Below are 27877 nucleotides of genomic sequence, written 5' to 3'. Positions count from 1 at the left end.
TATATATATATATATATATATATATATATATATATATATATATATACACATAGTCATTATGTTATGCACCTGAAACTAGGATAATGTCATATGTCAAATATCTCACAATAAAAAAAAGAAAAAAAAATGGAAAATGCCTGCTCTATAATTCAGTTAACAAAACTAGTCAACCAAATAAAATTAACCAATCAAATAAAACTTACTCTATTAGAAAATTCTGACTCTATTTTTTTTTCTGACTCTATTTTTAAGTTCAAATAAATGAATTAATATGTATCCCTGTGACCATCTTGTAATTTATTTTGTTCCCTGGATATGAAATAAGGTACCATCTTCCCCTTAATATTTCTTATACAAACTCTTTTTGCTTTGCTCTTTCCTGTTTCTCAAGGGCATTGCCTTTTTGAATTGTCTGTTTGTTTGATGCTCTGTTAACGTATACATTCCAGAACAAAGCATTATAGCAAGATCCAGAATGAGTGAGAGTGTGCCTTTCATAGTGAAGGGGAAAAGTGTTGTAAAAGGGGAGTTTTGAAAAGAAGAATCCATTGTACACAGATACATTCACAGACAGATCAAATCAGAAAGGAGACCATATGAAATATCTGAAAGTTAATACTCTTAAACCTATTCATGCTCATGCACCACTGGAAGATTTTTGTGTTCTCCGACATTGGTCTAGGCTATGACATACGTGTACAAGTAGAATTTCACCTTTATAGACTATACACATCTTTGACTAAATGTTCCCAAATATCTTTTTAAAGTGTACCAGTATAAAGGTTAGATAACAGTTTATGAGAGCTTCAATTTCTCCATAATCTGCCAGTCCTTTAATTTACTAGATTTTTGTATTTTTGCCAATATTATTATGAAATGGTATCTTGTTTTACCTTTCATTTGCCTAGTCAGTGGTAAGATTAAACATATTTTCATATATTTATTTGCCATTTCAGTTTCTTCTATGAGCTGCCTCTTCATTTCTTTTGCCCATTTTTTCTGTTGGGATTGTTATCTTTTTCTTGAGTTCATTATATGAGTTCTATGGGTTGTAAATATGTTTTAATTTGTGGCTTGTCCATTAACTTTATGGTATTTTTTGTGATACACAAGTTTTTTGTTTTAATATTGATAGATGTATTAATGTTTTATGGTTTCAGCTTTTAGTGTTTTTTTAAAAAAAATACTATGCTGTTGCTGTTTTTCACATCTAGATTTTAAATCTGCAGTTTACATATTGACTAATCCATCCTCTTCCACTGTTTTGAAATGAATCCTCTGTCAAATGCTGAGTTTCTGTGTGTGGAGTCTCTTTCTGGGCTCTCTGTTATGTTCCATTGGTGTATTTGTTTGCCCTGCCCAATTCTGTTTTAATTCCTGTTGCTTTATAATAAGTCTTAAAATCTGATAGGGCCATAGTCTTACTCGGTTCTTTAAGAGTCCCTCATCTATCCTTAAGTCTTTGCTTTTATAAATATAAGTTTCATAATTCAGCTTGTTCAGCTCTGTGAAAAACCTTAGTTTTTGTTAGAATTGCATTAAATATATAGATTAACTTGGGACATTTAGGCATAATACTGAATTTTCCCATTCATAAACATGATTTAGAGTTTCCATCCATCAATAAAATTTTCTTTCTCTGTAAAAAAAGTTTGGCGTATCTTTTGTTTGATTTATTCTTAGGTACTCTGTAGTTCTTGTTGCTTTTATGAATCATGTATTTTTTTAATCACACTTCCTAATAGATTGTGACTGGTGTGTAGTAATGCTTTTGATTTGTAAATGTTGATATTTTATCAGTAACCCTCCCAAACTCTCATATAGGCAATCATTTAGGACTCAGAATACTTCTGTTTCTTTCTGCTCTTCTGTTTCTCATTTTTTCTCATCAAGTTATTGACTGGCAATGTCTCTGCTACAGTATTTATATGACACTTCTTCTTAAAAAAAGAAATAAGCTCAGTAACTCACTGTTAAGCTTTATATGAGTATCTTCCAAAACCTACATATATATGTTAAGATACTCTTAACCTTAACCAAGGTTTTTCCACCTCAGCACTATTGACATTTTGGGCCAGATAACTGATTCTTTTTTGTGGGAGACTGTGCTGTACATTGCAGGGTTTTTAGCAGTATCCTAGCCTCCCTACATTTATGAAAACCAAAATATTACCAAATGTTTCCTGGCGGGGGTGGGGGGTGGGCAGAGTCGCACCTGGTTGAGAATTATTGCCCGAAGTCAATTAAGGAAGTTACTTTTTATTCTGTTTACTAAGAGTTTTTATCATGAAAGGGTATTGAATTTTAACAATGCAATTTCTGTATCTGCTTAGATTATCATTTTTTCCTCCTTTAATCTATTAATATAAATTACATTATTATTTTCTAATGTTAATCTGTGGTACAATTTTTTTAGCACATGATAGTCTGAAAATTATGCAAAACTATGATACTTTTCTTCAGTTTTGGGGGGGAGGGGTGAACATTAAAACAAAACAATGCAAATTAGATCCCATGTTAGAAACTGAATTTTAATTGCTATCATTAAAGCCTATTTTACCTATTTTGTAATACAATTTGCCTGTTTTTCTAATGATCTGATTTTAAATAACCTATTTTGGGACTTCCCTGGTGGCACAGTGGTTAAGAATCCGCCTGCCGATGCAGGGGACAGGGGTTCAAGCCCTGGTCTGGGAAGATACCACATGCCGCAGAGTATCTAAGCCCGTGCGCCACAACTACTGACCCCACGTGCCACACCTACTGAGGCCCACGTGCCTAGAGCCCATGCTCCACAACAAAGAGAAGCCACTGTAATGAGAAGCCCGCTCACCGCAGCGAAGAGTGGCCCCTGCTGGCCGCAACTAGAGAAAGCCCACGTGCAACAACGAAGACCCAACGCAGCCAAAAATAAATTTTTAAAATAATAATAAATAAATAAATAGCCTATTTTGGGGTTTACTCCATTTGAATAATCAAGTGTTACATGTACTTTTTTAAGACGTAATAAATCACCTGTAAATTTATTGGATGACTATCTCATTTAAATATCAAAATGATAAAATAGAATTTAACAAATTCTTCAATAAATAATGTATTTGCTTTAATTAAATGTATAACAAAGGAATAGGATGTTGATTATTCATAAATAACGGGAAATTAGTGGCAAAATCAGATATGATTATTCATTCAGTTCTAAATGCTATGTAAACATTATCTACTGCTGGTCTCCACAATGGAAATAGGCAGTGTCACCTTAAGTCCAGCTGCCATTTTTCCTCTAAACATTCTCTTACAACTGTATTTTCATAATATTTGGACTAAAAGCAACTTTTCTGGTGGTTGTTTTAGCATTACTATGGAAATGAAACCACATGGAAGTAGAAATACTGTGATAATTTCAATAGACTTAAAGTGGAGTTGTAATAATATCAATAAGAGGTGGAAAAATGACATTTCCAATCATAAACCGTAAGTTGACTGGGTTTAGGTAACAATGTGAGATAAATTTCATTATAAACTATTTTAAAGAATCTTGCCTAAAATAATTTTTCTTTTTCTTTCCTCTTATAGTCACGTTCTATATCTAGTTCCACTGTGATGGCAGCTCAGCCCGTTTATCAGCAACCTGCAAATCACTACCAGGTAAACATTAAATTACAATGAAGATCTTTGATACTTTGTCCTTTTTTGAGTAAGTTTCATTTTAATCTTTCTCATGCAAATACTCTCGTCATTAAAAAGAGGTAGTTAAGCCTTGATAACAGTGGCATTCTTTTTTGATGAGGGATCTAAACAATGTCATACAAGAAGATGGACTGTTTACTTCCTTTTATCAAATGTAATGAGGTCAGTTTTGCTCCCCTGGTTAGCATAGAAATAATTCCCAAAGTTAGATAAAGATGTTGGACCACAAGCTGATATTTGTTTAATGCTACTGTGACCATTATGTCAGTTTAATAAGTATATATTAGAATAAATAATATATTATGGTTTATATTATGACAGTCCCTTTTAGTTAACCAACACTCTTTTCATTAATTCTTGTGGGAGACTGAGGGTAAGTGAACTCTAATGCCAGACCATTTTGGTGTTTTGTAGATAAAGTGTAATTGGAACACAGCCATATTTGTTTACATATTGTCTGTGGCTGCTTTTGTGCTGCAGTGGCAGAGTTAAGTAGTTGCAACAGAGATATACGGCCTGCAAAGCTTAAAATATTTACCCTCTGGCCCTTTACAGAAAACGTTTGCCAACTTCTTGTCTGTAGCATTCACAAATAATATCGCATTCCTTTATACCTTTGAACTAGTGGAAGAGACTTTATTTCTGGGGGGGGGTTTTTTTCATTTTAGACTTTTAAAATAGACCCACATGAAATGTTACGGTTACTGGAATTATTTTTAGTGTTAGACTAGGTTTTGGGGAGGTCACTTATTTTTCAATTCTGTTACTATGCTAAATATAAAATTATCTAAAGTGTTTCATTCACTTAGTAAAAATGAAAGTAACTTAATGGCATTTATTTAAAGTATATATGTAGGGACTTCCCTGGTGGTGCAGTGGTTGAGAATCTGCCTGCCAATTCAGGGGATACGGGTTCGATCCCTGGTCTGGAAAGATCCCACATGCCGCATAGCAACTAAGCCCAAGTGCCACAACTACTGAGCCTGTGCTCCAGAGCCCACACACCACAACTACTGAGCCTGCGTGCTGCAACTACTGAAGCCTGCACACCTAGAGCCTGTGCTCCGCAACCAGAAAAGTCACCGCAATGAGAAGCCCGTGCACTGCAATGAAGAGTAGCCCACGCTTGCCGCAACGAGAGAAAACCCGGGTGCAGCAACAAAGGCCCAACACAGCCAAAATTAAAAATAAATAAAGTATATATGTTGTGTGACTATTCCTAATTCAAACTTTTGAGAGGCCTCAAAGACAACATTAAGTACCAGGCCATTTAACATGACAAGCCAAAAGTTGTGAAACCAGTTTTGGGACCCTTAGCTTATTGCCCACCTGGAGCATGTGAAAGCATGAGGTTAAAAAGGGAGATTGGTAATGAGGGCTTTTTAACAAGAGAGTTGTTAGAGTGCTATGGCATTTCCCATTCTCCTCAACCAAGTGAAGGTGACTTCAGAGAATGACTAAGAGAGTTTAATATTTGTCCCCTGAAATTTGTGAGACAGTATCACTTGGGCGTGACCTCTCCTTAAAAAAAAAGCCTGAAGAAGAAGCTGGAGTGGTCTATGGAGGCAGAGCCAGAAGAGAAGGCTACGGTAGGAATGTGCTGCACGTCTCACAGCAGCAAAGGTTTATGTTTCCCAAGAGCAAGATATGAACCTCACAGAAGAGACTCTTTCCAAAAGACTTTAAGGTGACCCCAGGAGAGAAAAATATCTGTGTGAAGTAGAGTCCTAGAATCAAGGTCTAGAATTGCAGTCAGAAGTTCTCAGCAGGGAGATCACCAAAGGAACAAAGTACCTAACCAGAGTGTCAGCATTTGCAATCTGCCACACGCCAAACAGTGATCTATCCTAATTTTTATCCAGGGGCAAGGAAAAACAGCTCAACACAGTGGTTTTTATTTGTTTGTTTGTTTGTTTTACCCTTTGAAAAGTTTATTTTTGTTGAAATATAGTTGATTTACAAGATTATATTAGCTTCAGGTGTACAACATAGTGAGTCAAATTTTTTATAGATTATACTCCATTTATAGTTATTATAAAATATTGGCTATATTCCCTGTACTGTACAATATATCCTTATAGCTTATTTATTTTATACATAGTAGTTTGTACCTTTTAACCCCCTACCTTTATTTTGCCCCTCCCCCTGTCCCTCTCACCACTGGTAACCACTAGCTTCAACACAATGCTTTTAAAGTGCCAGGGATGAGAAAGACTAAAGTTGCTTTCTTTCTGCTTGCACCTTGTGGAGACCAGCTCCTCCTTCATTAATTGATTACATATATACATACATGACATAGACGTATTCTGAATAGAACTCTGATACAATTTAATTTTATACTTTGGCTCTGGTTTTCCACTTGACACAAATTATAAAATTGGAAGTATATTACCTAGATATACTCGGGAAAGATTTTTGTACCAATTTGTAACATAGTATTTTGCAATGTAAGAAATAATTTCACTTCACATATTTCTTTACAGTTATATATTTATTCATCATCATTCTGCCCTAAAAATTGCCACTCTGATAATATCTTCCCTTGCTCTTTCTTTTTACAAATTCTGAGATTGATAGTTTTATCAATTTTTGTTAGTCAATATAAAATAGATAAATAGTGAGAACCTGCTGTATAGCACAGGGAACTCTGCTTCACTTCACTGTACAGGAGAAACTAACACAATATTGTAAAACAACTATACCCCAATAAAAATTTTTAAAATTTACAAAAAAATAATAAATAAGCAGCATCCTTTAGCAAGCAAAACAGAAATTTTTGTTAGTCAAATCAGATAATGCCTGGTTCAATCAGTATTTATCTCCTTTGTATTTCTTACTTCATAAGTAGATAGTGATTTTATTTATCTAACAAATCTACATATATGTCATTTTATTTCAGATTTTTTATTAAAATATTATCTTAAGAGATTATACATTATCCTGCCTTTTTTAATATGGTATACAGAACATAGACCTCACGTTATCTTGGTCATCATTATAACACAGTGATGTAATCCATTAGAAATTGATGTGGTCAGCATGAAATTAACAGTTTAGATGGTAGATTCATGGGATCTTCTTTTTTTCTGTTTTTTTACTTTAATAATTAAAAAAAGCCTTTTTAAATGTGGAGAATAAGTTAAAAGTAAAACATTTATTATTAAGGAATAATACAACTAATTTAAGAAATAATAAGTCTATGTTCTATATTATCATCTTACAATAAGTACCTTAAGTAATTTGACCCTCTTTTTTTTTAAATAACAGCTTTATTTAGATATAATTCACATACCATACAATTTATCTTTTCAAAGTGTACAACAGAGTGGTTTTTACTAAATTCACAAAGCTATGCAACCATACCACCAAAAAAAAAAGCTTACCCATTTGTAGGCATTCCCCTTATGCCTCCTCCCAGTCCTAGGCAACCAGTAATATACTTTCTGTCTTTATAGATTTGCCTGTTCTGGACATTATTTGGATATATACCGCATTTTGTGTATCCGTCTTACATTGATGGACATTTGGGTTGTTTCCACTTTTCAGCTTTTACAAATAATGCTGCTATGAACATTCATGTACAGATTTTTGTGTGGACATACGTTTTCATTTCTCTAAGATCTTATACCTAGGAGTAGAATTGCTGAGTCATATGGTATCTCTGTGTTTAACCTTTTAAGGAAGTGTCATACTTTCCAAAGGCTGCACCATTTTACACTCCCACCAGCAGTTTATGAGGGTTCTAATTTCTCCACATCCTTGCCAACACTTATTATCTACCTTTTTGATTATAGCCCTCCTTGTGTATGTGAAGTGATATCACAGTGTAGTTTTGATTTCCACAGCCCAAGGCTAATGATGTTGAATATCTTTTATATGCTTATTGGCCATTTTTGTATATCTTCTTTGAGAAAATGTCTATTCATATCCTTTACCAGTTTTTATATTGGGTTACTCACTTTTTACTATTGAGTTATAAGGGTTCTTTGTATATTGTAGATACAAGTTTCTTATCAGATTCTTACAATCTTATAAGTTTCTTATAATTTGTAAATATTTTCTCCAATATTGTGGGTTTATTTTCACCTCCTTGATGGTGTCTTCTGAAGCACAAAAGTTTTTCAGGTTGATGAAATCCAGTTTATCCTTTTTTTCTTTTGTTGCTTGTGCTTTTGAGGTCATAATTTTTCTAATTACCTGGTTCAAAGTCACAAAGATTTGCACCTATGTTTTCTTATAAGAGTTTTATAGTTTTAGCTCTTACATTTAGATCTTTGTTCCATTTTGAGTTAATTTTTGTATATGGTTTGAGGTGTAGGGGTCCAGCTTCATACTATCGCATGTTGATATTCAGTTTTAACCCTTGTTTATAATCTGGGTGGGTGTTTTTTTTTTCATTTTAGGCCCCTGCACAGTGTCTACCAGGTCAGTGGCAGTGGGGTGTTCCTCAGGTAAATATTAAATTTTTTCCTTGTTTTTGTGAAGACTGCCTGAATATTTAAGTCAGGAGAACTAGATTTGAGACCTTCCTCTTGTATTTATTAACTGTGATACATTTGGCAATTCATTTACTCACTTTATTTCTCAGCTTCCTCATTTGCAAAGTGGAAGTAATGATACTATACTGTTGAAAGTTTTCTCACATGATTTTTGTGATGGTCAAATGAGATCATGTAAGTGAAAGCATTTTATGAATAAGTGAGCGCTATGTAAACTGAAATGAAAATTTACTTCTTTTTACTATTAGTATTAGAAAATTTAGCATTTTTCTAGCTTTACTTCAGATTTTGCTTGTTTTATTTATGCTCCTAAATAAGTATTCCATCTCCCAACTTTTGATAACAAATAGTGTACCATCAAAAAGATTGTTTAATGATGGAAAGTCAGAAAGCCGAGAATAGACGTTTATGACAATTTAAATACTATAGGTTATATTATTACAACCTTTAATTGTGATCTTAATGATTATCTTAATTTATATATAAGATTCTAAAGTGCTAAGAAATTTTAGTACTTATAAGTGATAAAGTTATTAATAACATCTACACAATTGGAATTTATAACAACCCAGAGTTCCTAGTTTGTTGCTAAGATACTTCTGTGCTGTCCCTGAAAAACAACTTTAGGAAAATGTGAAACCAATATTTCTCTCGTGTGTTGGGTAAGTCATTTGTTTTAATTGAAATAACCAATCTGATTTTAATTAGAAGTATGGTTTTGTGTTTTAGTCTCCTGCCTCTTCTGCTCCATTCTTACACCTGCAACCTTCTGAGGTTATTTATCAACTAGTGGAAATTGCACAGGATGGTGGATATGTTCCTCCTCCGCTGTCTCTGATGGAAGCTTCAGTTCAAGAGGTATGTGTTAGTCTCAAAGTAAGTTATCTATAACCACTTCCTCTTAACACTTATTTATTTTTCTTTTCTAAAGATATTTATTCAAGACCCTCATTGAGGTTGAATATCTTATGTTTTCTTTGATTTATTCACATCTCTTCCCCTTTTTTATATCTAAGAACGCTTCATCTTAGACTTCTTCACTAACTAATTCTGAACCATTTCTCAAATCTGTTCACTCTACTAGGCTATTCCCTGACTCAGTCCCCTTGAAAGAGTAAGATAAATGCTTCTCCTTCTGGTTTGCCTGTCAATCTGTATTGTTACTAACAGTCTGTCAATTAAAAGTGTATAAAAATGAAGTCAAAGAAGAAAATAATCTTTAAAAAATTCTTCCTTCAAAAATGTAAATCAAATTTATTTTATAACTGTAAACTGTAAATATTATTTTCCATGTGTTTAAATTATATTTGCAAACCATTACTAATAACCTCATCATCTATATGCCAGAAATTGTACATCGTATGTTTTAAATATGTTGTGAAAGATTGGGTACCTACTGGGTATCTATTAATACCCACATCCCAATTTGAGTGTATTTTTGTAATTATTATTATTGCTAAGGTTTATAACATAATTTTTCTGGAACAATAATTTCCACAATTTTGGATCTTAATGTTTACTATCAATACTTTTACTATAATTTCTCCATTCTTCATCTCACCCTCCATTTATCACTCGGTTGACTGAATCTGCAAGCAGTCTTTGTTAAAGAAGGCTTATATGTGCTATATACTCTCTGAGTTTGTACATCCTTGTTTGTTCAACATGTTTGTTGTCTATAAGTCTGAAAGAAGTTAAGACTAGCTATAAAATAGCTGCATCATACTTGTATAAGTTTGCTAAGGCTGCTGGAACAAAGTACATGAACTGGATGGCTTAAAAAATAGAAATGTATTTTCTCACAGTTCTGGAGCCTAGAAGTCCAAAATCAAGGTGTTGGAAGAATTGGTTCCATCTGAGGACTGTGAGGGAAGGATCTATTCCAGGCCTTTCTTCTTGGCTTGTAGATGACCACTGTCTCCCTGTGTCTTCACATTATCTTTCCTGTTTCTAGGTCCAAGTTTCCCATTTTTATAAGGATACCAGTCATACTGTATTAGTTTCCACCCTAATGACCATACTTTAATTTGCTCACTTCTGTAAAGACCCTTTCTCCAAAGAAGGTCATACTCTGACATACTGGGGGTTAGGACTTCAACACGTAAGTTTTAAGAGAACACAATTCAACCCATAACAACACTTTTTTCTCTTAGAACTTCTAGTCTACTGTTTTCTGATGTTCAGTATAGCTGTAAAGAAGTTTGAAACCAGCCTGACTTTACCCCTTATACGTAATTTGCTTTTTCTTCCTGTGTGCCTGAAAAGTCTGTCTTAACTTGAAATCACTTCACCAGGATATGTCTTGGAATTTATCAGTCTTTATAATATTTTTCCTGGGACACAATTTGCTCCTTTGACTCTCAGGCTAGTTTTTTATTTCAGTTTCTTTTTTCCTGTTAGAACTTTGAAAAAAAAATTTTTTATTCCAGTGTGTTTCTTCTTCTTCAGGAATACCATTTATGTATATGTTAGATCTCTTTTTTGTCTTTCATATCTGTCATCTCTGAGGTAATTTATCATAGTAGTTTTTAATGTTTTATATGCTTTTTCAAGACAATTATGACTATATTTTTCATTGTGTTTAGTCTACTTTTTATTGTGACTAATGAAGATTTCATCTCTATTTTATTTTTATCTTTTTTATCCCAAACTCTGATGCTTTGCTTACATCATTGCCTGTAAATGTTGTCTGTTGGCTTAAAATCTTTTTGGAGCTCTTTATAGAGATCATGTTATTATAATTTCTTTAAGAGCTAAAGAATTATATTTATCTGAACTTTTCTACTATTTTCTGGAGTGATTTCTCATCTTTTTCTTTTTTTCCCCTTTTTGCTTTTCCCTTGATGGAGTTGGAGAGGATGAGAAGAGTCTTAGGTTGCTTCCTTTTCCTTCATATCTTTACATGTCTTTAAATGATGCCAGTTATTTTTTGAAATACAGGGTAGGAGAAGCATGCTGTTGTCTTAAACAGCCTACCACCAAGTCTGCTTATGTCTCCTGCTTGAGATGCTCTTCCCTCAGTTTTTAGCATTCTGGAGATCATTTGGCTCCTGGCAGTCTCTTTTTTTGTAGATTTTCTGTATGGGGGTGTAATAATTGTTACTTCACTTTCCACTTGCACCCTGCTTCACCTCCAGCAATGTTCCTCAGCTATAATGCAAGGTAGTAGACCACAAAATAGTGAAAACCTTATTTCTCCTTCAATTCTGCCTCCCCTGCTGTTAAGTAAAATTGGATCTCTGTGAAGATCTTTCCTCCTTCTGCCTTGGCCTGACACACCCCTACACTTGAGACTAAAGAATCTTTGAATAGGCCTTTCAGAACATTTACCTTCAGGGAAATTATAACCTTCCTCAGGCTTCAGAATTCTCCCTTGTATTGGTCCAAATTGCATAGCATTTGGCAGACATTCTACATTGTGATTCAGGATCGTGGACACTTCCTCGTTTACTTGATGATGGCATTTTTAAAATCTATCTTTTGTTCTTTTTGTTGTTTTCTGGTTTTCAAGGAGGGGAACAGTGAGGTAAGAATGCTTTTACATTAGGTTTTTAGCCATAATCTACTTTGGCACTGAACCATATTCTTAATTCCTGACATCAGGTAACTTATCAGGTTATATTTCACTATTTAGTGGACTCTAATAAGACTTTTCTGGAACTATTGCTTCTATTAGCTTATAACTTATACCATTAATTTTATGATATTTCCATACAAAATGATATAAGCATATTTTTATTTTAATATTGTTTCTGGTAGAAGATATAAGTCTAATATATAACTTAATAAATAGGGTGGGGTGGTTTATATTTTAAGTGTTTTTTCCCTAAAATTAAAAAACACAGGGCTTGTTCTTATGAGTTTGATAGTTAGATTCCCTAAAATATAAAAATGAATTAACATTATTTCTCACTTATTTCAGTAGCTATTTCCCCCTTCACTCTTAGAATATAGTGCCTTCTACTTTGCAAAGTAAATAGAAACTACTTTGTGGAAACCAACTCAGCTTCCAGTCCCCAACATACAAACTTACCTGACTCATAACCCATCCTTAGCTTCTTATATTTTTTTAGTAACCTTTCTCATCCAAGGTTATTTGTGCCTCTTTGCTCTGGATACTATAACTTCCCTCTTCCTCAGGGACCACATTACACTATTATCCTTCTTTTCTCATGTATTTTAAGACATTTTCTCTCCATTGGTTCATAGCTTCACCACTTACTAGTGTGTTTCTTTGAGTAATCACTTAACTCTTCACAGGGTTGGTTTTGTAATATCCACATTAATAACATAAAGACATCCGGAAAATCTATTTTGCAAGATTGATGCAAAGATTAGAGTTGTTGTATACAGAAAGTTCTTTGTATAGTGCCTAGCACCTGGTAGGAGATAATTACTATCCTTTGACACACCCCCACCAATGCCTTAATTCTCTTCTACCTTTCAAAGCTAAGCTTGAAAAATTACTCTACATCTAGTATTTCCACTGCCTCACTACCCATTCTCCCCTCACCTGCTAAAGTCTACTTCATTACCTTTCCACTGAAGCTGCCTTTGATAAAGTTCCTCAGTGATTCCCTAATTGCCAAATACTTTCCTTTCTTTTCAGTCTTTCTTGACCTGTCAGAGACATTGGACATACTCCCTGAAACTCTTCCTACCTTTGGTTTCCATGATACTGCTCTCTTCTGGCAATCCTTTTACCTCCTTTCATTTTCCTTTGTAAGCTGATCTTTTGCTCCCCATGATTTCATATTCGATTCTACATTGTTTCACCCTACATACTCACTCTGATGTTATCATCCATACTCATCTCTCTAACCCCAGCCTCACTTCTGAATTTTAGACCTGCACTCTCCAGTACAACAATAACCATTACCACATGAGGCTATTGAGCACTTGAAATGTGCGGCTGGTCTGAATTGAGATGTGTTGTAAGTGCAAAATACACACCAAGTTTTAATGACATAGTATGAAAAATGAATGTAAAATTTATCACTAATTTTATATTGAATACACTTTAATATATTTTTAATATATTTATTTAAATAAAATATATTACTGGAAATTAATTTTACTTGTTTCTTTTTACTTTTCTAACATGGCTACTGGAAATTTTTCTTTCAGTTTTATTGAGATATAATTGACATACAGCACTGTGTAAGTTTAAGATGTACAGCATAATGATTTGATTTACATACATCATGAAATGATTATCACAAGTTTGGCGAACATCCATCATCTCATATAGATAGAAAATTAAAGAAATAGGAAAAAACTTGTGTGTGATGAGAACTCTTAGGATTTACTCTCAACAACCTTCCTATATAACGTACAGCAGTGTTAATTATATTTATCATGTTGTACATTACAGCCCTAGTACTTATTTACCTATAACTGGAAGTTTTTACCTTTTGACTGTCTTGATTTTAATTAACATGTAGTTCACATTATTTCTATTAGTGCTGCTTTAGAGCCACATCTACAATAGCTTTTGATTGACTGTATACCTCTACTAGAAGTCCTACAATATCTCAACTTTTATGTGTTACAAAACTAACTTCTTCTCTTTAACCCCCTCACAATAACATAAACATCAAACTTGCTTTTCTTATATTCCATATTTCACTGAATAGTGCCACCATCTGCTGGAAAAGCCATAAATCTGCTTTTACATGATCTGTTCCCTTCCTGTTACTCTACTGCCTCATCTTTCAGCTGTCATTCGGTGAATAATCTTCCTTCCAGCTGTACCAAACAACCTACACAGGTCTCCCAAATGAGGTGTGCTCTTAGTTGCCTCTCTGCCTTTTCACATACTGTTCCCACCTTCTCTCCCTAATTCTTCAAATTCAAGCATAAACTCCACTAGAAAACTTCCCCTGACCCCCTCCCCAACTTTCTAAAGCTACATCAAGTAATTCTTTTCTTTCCCATGCATCCCTAGATATGTGTCATAGGACTTAGGGTAATTTTGACTAGTCTGTCTCAGATAAGTCTATAAGTGAATTAAAGATAGAGAATGTGTTTCTCATCTGTGTTTCTCCATTGTGTAGCAAAATGCCTAGTAAATCGTAATGCTGAATAAATATTTTTAATTAATAAATGAAAAACAATATTTTTTTTCTTTGTTTTGTTATAGCCTTATTCTGATCATGGAGTTCAAGCAACATATCACCAGGTTTATGCTCCAAGTGCCATTGCTATGCCTGCACCTGTGATGCAGCCTGAACCAATTAAAGTAAGAAGTTTGTTTGGATTTTTTTCTGTTATTCTCAGTCATATTTCAAGTTTTCCAAATTTCTCTTCTGAAAAGAAACAAATTTGGATATTTATGTCACATTTGCAATCAGAAGTACAGAATTAGTTAATTATTTCATGTGAAGGAAATACAATTCTAAACTAGCTATAATTTCTATGAATTAGCTTTGAACAACTTATAAACCACACATGGTCAAAACTTTTTATTTACTGTAGTAAAATATATATGACTTAAAATCTTCCATTTTTAAGTGTACAGCTAAGTGGTATTAATTACATCCACATTGCTGTGCAACTGTCACCACTATCTAGTTCCAAACTTTCTCATCACCCCAAATAGAAACTCTGTACCCATTAAGCAATAACTTTATATTCTTCTCTCTGCAGTCCCTGGTAACTTCTAATCTACTGTCTCTATGAATTTGCCTAGATACTTCATATACTAAGATTTTTATTATGTTAATGGCATGTAACATTTATGGGGAGATGAAAACAGTTAATGATCTACTCTTCCAGTTTGGGTTCTTAGAGATGTAGTCACATTTCCCTGATATATTTATATATTGAATACACACATGGATCTAACTAGATTACCACTCCTGGCCTGGATCTGATTTAAGGTGCATGAGCACAAAATTCCCAAACTGATTAACTATTATGATGGTACTATGAATCTTGCTTGCAGTGTACTCTTTACAATAAAATGATGGAGGTTAGCGATTTCACACTCATATTTTTGCTTCTGACCCAGACCATATATTGGAACTCAATACCAGGACAGTCTACTTTAAGGAGCCTCCACAGTCTTTCGAATCTCCTCACCCCTTCACTGCATTCCTTCACTGCTCTTGCCACTGTACTGCAAACATGGACTAAAATCATAATTTTGACCTAATACCAAAGCCTAAAGTGTTAGTAAACGTTACTTATAGAGAGCTCATTATAGTATCAAAATCTTCTAAAACAAACTTCTCCTAATGTTAATACTTTCTCCAGATACACTTCTTTAGAAATAGCTGAAATAGCTATGCCATATTAGATAATCAATTGCAGATTATATATATATTATACACACACACATTATATATATATATAAACACAAATGATTGAAGTTGTACTTCTAAATAATTCCAATAGAGGATAGAGTGGTAGTTGGATAGGAGAAATTTCCAAAGAATATTAATGTTAAACATCCTTGATTTAAAGTTTAATTCTTCTAGTTTAAGAGTATACACTTTTCTACATTTTCTTAAATCTGTGAGTAGGTAATTCAGAAATTGTACAGAGAAACTGGTATCTTATTCTTTATCATATAAAAATTATACATATGTTGAATATAAATCATAACAGTGGTGTGAATAGACACCTTTCTTTGTGCATATAAGCATAAAACTGGAATCAGAGATCTGCCTCTTGCTTGTCTGGAGAAATGCTGCTAAGAGGAACTTTACCCTTTCTATCCTGATACAGATCTTTGCTCTGCTGTGCCACAGGCTAAAGGCTAACAAAACCACTGACTTGTTTCTATTTGTATTTAATCTGTCTTGTTAAGGCTTATAATAATTCTGGTTTTCACATGGGATACATCCTAGGGAAGATTTTGGTCCTGACAGAGTTAAGATTTCAGGACTAGGGAAGAGTTTAAGAGCTATGAACTGTGGTTAACTAGCTTACTCCAAAGCCCACGTCTCACACAACTGTAATTAGATTTCATCGAATCTGAGCTAGCATGGATTATACAACACACCATTATTTTATGTATCACTATGAAAGAAAAAAACCTTGCCATCAATTGTAAATGTATACTGATTCAGAGTTTTTGAAATATGAAAAGATGTATATCTCAGAATCAATGAAGTTTGGCATGTTTTATTTTTATTCATTTATTTATATTTTTTGGCTGTGCTGTGCGGCATGTGGGAACCTAGTTCCTGGACCAGGGATCGAACCCATGCTCCCTGCATTGGAAGCACAGAATCTTAACCACTGGACCACCAGGGAAGTCTCTGGCATGTTTTATTTTTAATTTAGATATGCAGGATTGTAGGAAGCTTGAGTTGAGGGGCAGAAAAAAAACCCACAATTCCCCTTTTGTTAGAGATGAGGGGAAACAAAGAAAATTCAATTAAATAAACCTTCAAAATCAAAACTGCAACACAGGGCTTTTGTATAGAGTTTTATATTTCCTATTTTATCTTTCAAGGTTGAAGGTTCCATGTATTTTATACTCAAATATTTTTCTTTAGGTGATTTGATGGCACTCAATAGAAAATGGTGCCCCACTCAGCAACAGAAACTCCAAAACCAATTCTATAGTTTTCTAAAACTATACAATCTTGTAGACATACTTTACTATACAAATTTTGCTGTGTGGAAAATTATCTACTTTTGTTTATAGTGCATTTGTATTATAATATAGAAATATTAATCCACAAATGTTACTAAATCAATAGGAGACGATTGTTTCCTAAAATTTATTAAAGTAGACTAATATTAAAATATTGACATTTGAAACATTAACCTCTTTTCTTCCTATGCAAATTTTCCCTGGTGTACCAAAAACCTTGGTGACTTAAAATTATAGAAAAGTTGGGCTTCCCTGATGGCGCAGTGGTTGAGAGTCCGCCTGCCGATGCAGGGGACACGGGTTCATGCCCCGGTCCGGGAAGATCCCACATGCCGCGGAGCGGCTGGGCCCATGAGCCATGGCCGCTGAGCCTGCGCATCCGGAGCCTGTGCTCCGCAACGGGAGAGGCCACAACAGTGAGAGGCCTGCGTACCGCAATTGTAGAAATACTCCTTGGAAGAATTTGAGCCTATTGTTTTTATAAAAAAGTGTAAGGTGTAAGTCATTTTTAAAACTCTATTATAATTTTAAGGATGTTAATTGTATATATCCAGAAGTAATGATTTCAGACATCAAAACTATCTTAAAGCAACAAATCTAATCAATAAAATAGAGACCTTATCCAGAGTTCAGAGCACAAGTCTAACTGCTATAAATGACTGTTTGCCAGAAGCTACTCACTGACGGTAAGCCACAGGCTACTGTATTCTGTCAAATCAAATAATACATTGTAAATCAGACAATATAGAAACTATTTATTAGGTTAACATGGTATTAATTAGGGTATCATTCCCTAATTCAGCAGAGTCACATACAGAATTAATTTTAAAGTCAATGAAGCAAAATCACATAATGTCAAAATTATCCCATTGAACTAGACTATAGGAAGGAACAAAAGGAAAATCTTTGTCTATTTGGGCATTTGAAGCTTTTAAGATGAATATCAGATCCCTAGGTAATAAGGGTGTAAGTGGAGAATTGTAAAGTATTTATGTTTCCTTACAGTGTTTTTCCATTTTTGCATTAATTTAAGTGTCTAATAAGTTTATTCTTATGAGGATTAATTGAGATACTGGAAAGTGAGTAAATTATAATTTGAAATTCACCTTTAAGTTAAATGTTCTTTTTATTTAACTCCAATGTATTACTAGCTATTCATGAAAACATTTGATATTAAGGATAATATTTAACCACTTACCAGGCTATGAGGAATTTCTTCTAATTAAGGCACTGATTGGGCTTGAATGAAAAACACAACTATTGGCCTGTTAGACCTTACTTGTTGGAAAGACAGAATGATTCAAAAGTAAATTGGAAAGGGATTTGACCTACTACCACTGTCTGTTTTTTTAGCTCAGAGACCCATAATGTGCGTTCACCTAAACATTAGCAACTATCTTACCTTAAAGAAAAATTCTACTACTGTCTTCTTCCTAACCATTTCCTCATTTCAGTATCATTAACACTTCCTATAAAGCAATTAGAGATTAAAATTCCTTCATATTCAGCAGGTCCTCAGGGTAGAGGAGGACAATTGTAAAGTATTGCATTCTGGAGGGCAGGAATGGGAAAAACCTGTGCTTTGCAGCTCTGAGCATACAAGAGGGTAAAAATTTTCATGGACTGTGCATAGGTCTAACTATAGATAGCTTCAGAGGGGACAGAGAACAGTAAGGAGAGTCAAGGACTCATGAAACCAATTTTTAGAATTGTCATGGATAGATCTCCATTCAGTGATGAATAAACAGAAAAGTACACACTGCATGGGTCTCATGAAAAATTTTTTGCATTGAAGATAAGGATAAATAGCATATATATATATAATGTATAAGAACATATATAAGAGGAAATTAAATTAATTTTCAAAAATATATCCCATGTTCCTGGAAATTACAAACTAAAAAACAGGAAAGATAAAATGGTTGCTAGCCAGTGTAAGAAAACACTGTATGAAACTATTAATATGATGGAAAGAATTAAATTTCTCTTTACTGCATGCTTGATACCACTGAGAAAAAGTTGTCTGGCCCTCTGAAATACCTACAGTGAAGCTCATTGATAAACCCATCATTCACAAAGAACTTCCCATTAGGATTTTAGTCTGCCCTATTAAATATGGGTGTGCAGTCACATTAGAAGAAAGCCTTCAGAATGAAAGACCAAAACAAACAGATAAAAAAAGAAATTCAGACGAAACATATAATTCAGGGAGCAGAAAAAAATCAAAGAAACTATAATTAATATCCTCTCAGAGATAAGAGAAAATTTATGAGAAGTGGTCCATGCATAGTCATCCCAGAAAACACTTTATTTTTTCTCAAACATGTTAGTCCTGGGCTTCCCTGGTGGCGCAGTGGTTAAGAGTCTGCCTGCTGATGCAGGGGACACGGGTTCGTGCCCTGGGAAAGATCCCACATGCCGCGGAGCAGCTAGGCCCGTGAGCCATGGCCACTGAGCCTGCACGTCCAGAGCCTGTGCTCCGCAAAGGAAGAGGCCACAACAGTGAGAGGCCCGCATACCGCAAAAAAAAAAAAAAAAAATCTTAGTCCTTTTAATTTTTTTCAGCTTTGTATTCTGAAATAATTTCAGATTTACAGAAAAGTCACAGAAATAATAGTTTCTATATATCCTTCACCTGCTGTTCTTTGACTGGAGGGCACTGGTACAGGAAATGAACAATAATACAATTCTCTTAACTATATACCTTCTTCATATTTCACTAGTTTTACCACTAATGTGATATCTGAAATAAATTACATGTGAAAGGGTTAGACATTATAGGCAAAAGATTTTAGAAAATAGATTTTTAAAAGACAGAGGTGAAAAATAATAGAGAAAAAGATAAAATCAGAAGATTAATTCAAGAAGTCAAATATTCTGGAAAAAGACATAGAGAAAATGGTTTGGGGGAAATTAGGAAAAAAATTAGTACAAGAAAATTCCCTATGAAGTTAATGACAGGAGTGTCTAGATTAAAAGGGCCCAGAGGGAGATCATAATGGTGGAGTAGGAAGATGCAGGTAGAGCTCACCTCCCACCACAAACACATCAAAAATATATCTACACGTGGAGCAATTCTAACTGAAAACAAACTGGAAGTCATCTGGCAGAAAGACTCTTACACAACCAAGGTCATAACAAAGATCCAAGATCCAGATGGAACTGGGTAGGAAGGGAAGAGAAATGATCAGGTCGGGAGGGAAAAGGGAAGAGGAGAGGGATTACACAGGCTCGCTCCCTGGGGAGTGAGAGGTTCAATCCACGTTTCAGGTATCCCCAGCCTGGGGGTCTGACACTGAGAAGACAAGTTGCCTTAGCAGGTTTGAAAACCAGAGGGACAGACAGCAGGGCTGTAAGAAACCTAGACTCCACTTGTGAAGATCACACACACTACCGAAACAAGGCAGAGGAAGCAGATAGAAACTGCCTGGGACTCTGGCCAGTTTCCTGCCACCACCCCGGTGTGCACCCCGGCCTGAGACAAACACCAACTCCGGCCCCACTTGCTCTGCAGTACAGCTTCACACTGGCTCATAGCCTTCCATGGCCAAGGGGAGTGCACAGCTCTGGGGGACAGAGCCAGCTCAAACACAGAAAAGCATCTGAATAGGGCAAGGGTGGCCATTTCTGGCACTAGTGGAGGCAGTGGGTCGGGAGTGGTCCAGAACTCTCGCTGGCGCTGGGATTGCCACAGCCCACACCCCAACCCACACTGGGCACTCCAGCCCCACCTACTCTGTGGTACAGCTCCATTCCAGGCAAGGGCTAATGCAGCCGAGGGGAGTGCACAGTTTTGGGGAACAGAGCTGGCTCAGACCTGACACAGCATCTAAACAGGGCAAGGGCAGCCATTGCTGGCACCAGGAGAGTCAGCGGATTAGGTGCAGTCTGGAATGCAGACTGCTGCCAGGACCACCACAGGCTACACCCCAACCCATGCCAAAAGCCTGCTCCAGCCCCTCTTGTTCCAGCACTGCTCCCTTTTGGGGCAAGGGTGACAGTGCTGGGAGGAGGGAGAACACAATTAGAGGGAAGGGAGCCACCTCTGACTTGACCCTCAGGACTTCTGCTCCAGGAACTTGGGACCTGACCCTTCCTTCAATAGGGTAGTGTTGGCTACTGAGCAGTGGAGAATCCCTGGCTCACACCTAGCTCTGGCTCTAGCTCTGTCCCCTCCATGTCCAGCCCCACCTCTTATCAAGGCGATAGCTGCCAGCATACCCTGGGGAAAGACGTAACTCATGATCACATCAGATCCAGCTTTCCCACCAAAGCCACTGGGCAGGAACAGACTGTATAGGGACAGTCCCACATAAGGACACCCTTTCAAAACCACAATAGGTAACTGATTGAGCTAATTTCATAGAAATGGAGAAATTTAAGCAGAATGAGAAGAGAGAGCAGTTTGTTTCAAATGAAAGAATAAGAGAAAAACCCTGAAAAAACAACTAATGAAACAGAATAATTTACCAGATAAAGAGTTCAAGCGTTAGTAATAAGAATGCTAACTGAATTAGGGAAAAGAATTGATTAGCACAGTGACAACTGTAACAAAGAACTAGAAAATATGAAAAAGAATCAATCAGTACAGAAGAATATGATAACTGAAATGAAAAGAAACTAGAGGGACTTAACAGCAGACCAGGTGATGCATATGTGATCTGGAAGGTAGAATAATGGAAACCACCCAATCAGAACAGCAGAAAGAAAAACAAATTTAAAAAATGAGAACAGTTTAAGGGACCTCTAGGACAACATCAAGTGTGAAAACATTCACATTATAGGGAGAAGAGAGAGAGAAAGGGGTTGAAAATGTATTTCATGAAATTATGGCTGAAAACTTAGCAAACCTAAAGAAGGAAAGAGATATCCAGCTACAGGAACCACAGAGGGTCCCAAACAAGATGAACCCAAACAGACCCACACCAAGACATATCATAAATAAAATGGCAAAATTTAAAGATAATGAGAGGATTCTGAAGGCAGCAAGAGAAAAACAAAGAGTCAGTTCAAGGGAACCCCCATAAGGCTATCAGCTGATTTCTCTGCAGAAACTTTGCAGGCCAGAAGGGAGTGGCGTAATATATTCAAAGTCCTGAAAGAGAAAAACCTGCAACCTAGGACACCCTACCAAGCAAGATTATCATTTAGAATAAAAGGAGAAATACAGAATTTTTCAGACAAGCAAAAACTAAAAGAATTCAGCAATACTAAACCTACCCTAAAAGAAATGTTAAAGGGTCTTCTCTAAGTGAAAAAGAAAAGGCCACAAAAAGTAAGAATCTATAGGAAAGGAAAAATACCACTAGTAAAGGCAAATACATAGTAAAGACTGTGGAGCAACCACTTAAATAAGCTAGTCCTAACATTAAAAGATAAATTGTAAAAACCAACTATAATTGCCTTAGACAGTGAAATGATAAACATGAAATGTAAAATATGACATCAAAAACACAAAACATGGAGGAGGGGAGTAAAAAAATTTACATGGCCGCTGAGCCTGCGCATCCGGAGCCTGTGCTCTGCAACGGGAGAGGCCACAACAATGAGAGGCCCGCATACCGCAAAAAAATAAAATAAAAATTAATTAATTAATTAAAATAAAATAAAATAAAATACCTAGGAATAAACCTAACCAAGGAGGTCAAACACCTATACTCTGAAAACTATAAAGAATTAAATCAACTACAACGAATAATCCTAAAATTTATATGGAACAACATAAGACCCCAAATAGCCAAAGCAGTCTTAAGAAAAAAGAACAAAGCTAGAGGTATCACACTCCCTGACTTTATACTACAAAGCTACAGTATTCAAAACAATATGGTACTGGCACAAAAACAGACACATAGACCAATGGAATAGAATAGAGAGCCCAGAAATAAACCTACACACTTATGGTCAATCTATGAAAAAGGAGTCAAGAGCATACAATGGAGAAAAGACACTCTCTTCAATACATGGTGCTGGGAAAACTGAACAGCTACATGTAAATAAAAATTAGAATATTTTCTCATACCACATACAAAAATAAACTCAAAGTGGATTAAATACCTAAATGCAAGACCAGAAACCATAAAACTCCTAGAATAAAACATAGGCAGAACACTCTTTGACATAAATTGTAGCAATATTTTTTGGGTCTGTCTCCTAAGGCAAAGGAAATAAAAGCAAAAATAAACAAATGGGACCTAATTAAACTTAAAATCTTTTGCACAGCAATGGAAACCATCAACAAAATGAAAACACAACCCACTGAATGGGAGAAAATATTTGCAATTGATATGACCAATAATGGGTTAATATCAAAAATAAATAACTCATACAACTTAATACCAAAAAAACCCCAACAACCCAGTTAAAAAATAGGCAGGGACTTCCCTGGTGGTGCAGTGGATAAGAATCCACCTGCCAATGCAGGGCACACGGGTTCGAGCCCTGGTCCAGGAAGATCCCACATGCCACGGAGCAACTAAGCCGGTGTGCCACAACTGCTGAACCAGCGCTCCAGAGCCCGCGCACCACAACTACTGAGCCCGCCTGCTGCAACTACAGAAGCCCACATGCCTACAGCCCGTGATCCGCAACAAGAGAAGCCACCACAATGAGAAGCCCACGCATGGCAACAAAGAGTAGCCCCCGCTCGCCACAACTAGAGAAAGCCCTCGCGCAGCAACGAAGACTCAACACAGCCAAAAATGAATAAATAAATTTATTTTAAAAAAAAATGGGCAGAAGACCTGAATAGACGTTTTTCCAAAAACGAGATACAGATGGCCAATAGGCACATGAAATATGCTCAACATCGCAAATCATCAGAGACATGCAAATGAAAACCACAGTGAGATATCAACTCATGCCTGTCAGAAAAGCTATCATCAAAAAGACAACAGGGACTTCCCTGGTGGTGCAGTGGTTAAGAATCCACCTGCCAATGCAGGGGACATGGGTTCAATCCCTGGTCCGGGAAGATCTCACATGCCACAGAGCAACTAAGCCCGTGTGCCACAACTACTGAGCCTGTGCTCTTGAGCCTGCAAGCCACAACTACTGAGCCCACATGCCACAACTACTGAAGCCCATGCACTCTAGGGCCCACATACTGCAACTACTGAGCCTGTGTGCTGCAATTACTGATGTCCATGTGCCTAGAGCCCATGCTTCGCAACAAGAGAAGCCACCACAATAAGAAGCCCATGCACTGCAATGAAGAGTAGCCCCCGGTTGCTGCAACTAGAGAAAGCCCACATGCAGCAACAAAGACCCAATGCAGCCAAAAAAAAAAAAGACAACAAAAAAGTGTTGGCAAGGATGTAGAGAAAAGGGAACCCTCATGCACGGCTGGTGGGAATGTAAACTGGTACAGCCACTGTGGACAACAGCATGTTTTCCAAAAGGAGGTTCCTCAAAAAATAAAAATAAAACTGCCATACAACCCAGCAATTCCACTCTTAGGTATATACCAGAAGAAAATGAAAACACTAATGTGGAAAGATACATGCACCCCACTGTTCATAGTGGGGTTTACAGTAGCCAATATATGCAAGCAACCTAAGTGTCCATTGACAGATAAATGGATAAAGAAGATGTGGTGTATTACATATATTTTTATTTATTTTTTTATTTTTATTTATATATATTTACACACACAATGGAATATTACTCAGCCATAAAAAAGAATGAAATTCTGCCATTTGCAATAACATGGATGGACCTAGAGGGTATTATGCTTAGTGAAATAAGTCACACAAAGACAATTATTGTGTGTTATCACTTATACGTCAAGTCTAAAAAAACAAACATACCAATGGCATTTCTCACAGAACTCGAACAAAAGATTTTACAATTTGTATGGAAGCACAAAAGACCCCGAATAGCCAAAGCAATCTTGAGAAAGAAAAACGGAGCTGGAGGAATCAGGCTCTCTGACTTCAGACTATACTAAAAAGCTACAGTAATCAAGACAGTATGGTAATGCCAAAAAAAAACAGAAATATAGATCAATGGAACAGGATAGAAAGCCCAGAAATAAACCCACACACCTATGGTCACCTAATCTATGACAAAGGATGTAAGTATACAATGGAGAAAAGACAGTCTCTTCAATAAATGGTGCTGGGAAAACTGTATAGCTACATGTAAAAGAATGAAATTAGGGACTTCCCTGGTGGTGCAGTGGTTAAGAATCCGCCTGCCAATGCAGGGGACACAGGTTTGAGCCCTGGTCCGGGAAGATCCCACATGCCACGGAGCAACTAAGCCTGTGCGCCACAACTACTGAGCCTGCGCTCTAGAGCCTGCAAGCCACAACTACTGAAGCCTGCTCTCCACAACTACTGAAGCCCGCATGCCTAGAGCCTGTGCTCTGCAGCAAGAGAAGCCACCGCAATGAGAAGCCCATGCACCACAATGAAGAGTAGCCCCCACTCGCCGCAACAAGAGAAAGCCCATGCACAGCAACGAAGACCCAATGCAGCCAAAAATAAAATTTAAAAAAAAAGAATGAAATTAGAACACTCCCTAACACCGTATACAAAAATAAACTCAAAATGGATTAAAGACCTAAATGAAATGTATGGCCAGACACTATAAAACTCATACAGGAAAACACAGACAGAACACTCTTTGACATAAATCACAGCAAGATCTTTTTTTGATCCACCTCCTAGAGTAATGAAAATAAAAACAAAAATAAACAAATGGGATCTAACTAAACTTAAAAGCATTTGCGCAGCAAAGGAAACCATAAACAAAACAAAAAGACAGTCCTCAGAATGGGAGAAAATATTTGCAAACAAAGCAACTGACAAGGGATTAATCTCCAAAATATATAAACAGCTCATGCAGCTTAATATCAAAAAAGCAAATAACCCAATCATAAAATGAGTGGAAGATCTAGAGACATTTCTCCAAAGACCCAAAAGCACATGAAAAGATGCTTAACATCACAAATTTTTAGAGAAATGCAAATCAAAGCTACAGTGAGGTATCACCTCACACTGGTCAGAATGGCCATCATCGAAAAATCTACAAATAAATGCTGGAGAGGGTATGGAGAAAAGGGAACCCTTCTACACTGTTGGTGGGAATGTAAATTGGTACAGCCACTATGGATAACAGTATGGAGGTTCCTTAAAAAAGTAAAAGTAGAACTACCATTTGATCCAACAATCCCACTACTGGGCAGATACCCAGAGAAAACCGTAATTCAAAAAGAGTCATGTACCACAGTGTTCACTGCAGCACTATTTACAATAGCCAGGACATGGGAGCAACCTAAGTGTCCATCAACAGAGGAGTGCATAAACAAGGTGTGGTACATATATACAATGGAATATTACTCAGCCATAAAAAAGAACAAAATAATGCCATTTGCAGCAACATGGATGGACCTAGAGATTGTCATACTGAGTGAAGTAAGTCAGACACAGAAAGACAAATATATGATATCGCTTATATATGGAATCTAAAAAAAAAGGTATAAATGAACTTATTTACAGAACAGAAGTAGAGTCACAGATGTAGAAAACAAACTTATCGTTACCAGGCATTAAGGGCGGGGGGTGGGGGGGGAGAGATAAATTGGGAGATTGGGACTGACATATACACACTACTATATATAAAATAGATAACTTATAAGAAGCTACTGTATAGCACAGGGAACTCTACTCAATACTCTGTAATGGCTGCATGGGAATAGAATCTAAAAAAAGAGTGGATATATGTATATGTATAACTGATTCACTTTGCTGTATACCTGAAACTAACACAACACTGTAAATCACCTATACTCCAATAAAAACAATTTTTAATAAAATTAAAAAATGAATATAACAAAACAGACTCACAGTTATAGAAAACAAACTAGTGGTTACCAGTGGGGAGAGGGAAGAGGGGAGGGGCAAGATGGGAGAAGGGAGGGGCAAGATAGGAGTGGGAGATTAGGAGGTACAAATTACTATGTATAAAATAAGCTACAAGGATATATTGTATAGCACAGGGAATATAGCCAATGTTTTATAATAACTTCAACTTGCATATACTCTATAAAAATACTGAATCACTATGTTACAAACCTTAAACTAATATAATACTGTAAATCAACTATACATCAGTAAAAAAAAAAACAAACAGATTAAAACTAAAAAAACAAAAGGGTCCACCAACTACTTGGCACAATTACTGCAAAAGGAAGATTATGGTGAAATTTCAGGATAGGAGTGCAGTGGCAGGAGAGGAGTAGTTTCTTACCCTTTAACCACTCTTTGACTTTCAAAACTTTTATATATTACTTTAATAAAGATAAAAATTAACTTCAAAAGTGCAAAGAACACCAGATTGAGTGTTTTCAGCCAACATATGTCAGGCAAATGTGAACAACAGCTGGGGAAAAAAAAAACCAGGATGACATTAATGTAAGAAAGTAAATTTCAAAGTAAAAAGCAGTGGGCTTCCCTGGTGGCACAGTGGTTAAGAATCCGCCTGCCAATGCAGGGGACATGGGTTCAAGCCCTGGTCCGGGAAGATCCCACATGGCGTGGAGCAACTAAGCCCATGAGCCACAACTACTGAGCCCATGAGCCACAACTACTGAGCCCGTGTGCCACAACTACTGAAGCCCATGCGCCTAGAGCCTGTGCTCCACAACAAGAGAAGCCACCGCAATAAGAAGGCCTCGCACCGCAACGAAGAGTAGCCCCCACTCGCCGCAACTAGAGAAAGCCTGTGTGCGGCAACAAAGACCCAATGCAGCCAAAAATAATAATAAAAAAAAACAAAGTAAAAAGCAGTAAACAAGACCAGTTTATTGTGATAAAAGTTTAAATCTATAATGAATAAGTAAGTCTAATAATGTAACATCAAAAATATAAAGTAAATCTGTTAGAAATACTAGAAGAAAGAAACGTAACTGTGATGGAAGACTTTAATATGATGATCATGACTCAGATTTGAATAAATAAGACCTAAAAAGTATTATATATGAATAATACATACTGAATTTTGTGCCTTGCAATGAGAAGGCTATTTCTTTTCTAGCATCCATAGAACATTTCTAAAAGTTGATAATATTTTAGTCACAAAG

At 36.1% G+C, this 27877-nt stretch overlaps 1 protein-coding gene across 1 annotated transcript; it reads left to right on the top strand.

Moving 5' to 3' along the window:
• Positions 1 to 3573: 3573 nt before the first annotated feature.
• LOC114890940 (protein boule-like) lies at positions 3574 to 14438 on the top strand (the record flags this gene model as incomplete). Its single annotated transcript, XM_029214900.1, has 4 exons — positions 3574 to 3645; positions 8091 to 8138; positions 8916 to 9044; positions 14329 to 14438. Coding segments are annotated over 4 exons (359 nt in total), but the record flags the coding sequence as incomplete, so codon positions are not given.
• Between the last annotated feature and the right edge of the window lie 13439 nt (positions 14439 to 27877).

This window comes from Monodon monoceros, unplaced genomic scaffold, assembly GCF_005190385.1.
Source record: "Monodon monoceros isolate NGI ecotype Baffin Bay Population unplaced genomic scaffold, NGI_Narwhal_1 Contig6770_ctg1, whole genome shotgun sequence".
In the NCBI taxonomy this organism is placed as follows: domain Eukaryota; kingdom Metazoa; phylum Chordata; class Mammalia; order Artiodactyla; family Monodontidae; genus Monodon; species Monodon monoceros.
The sequence above is the reverse complement of the archived record's forward strand: the minus strand, read 5'-3'. Positions and strand labels throughout refer to the sequence as shown.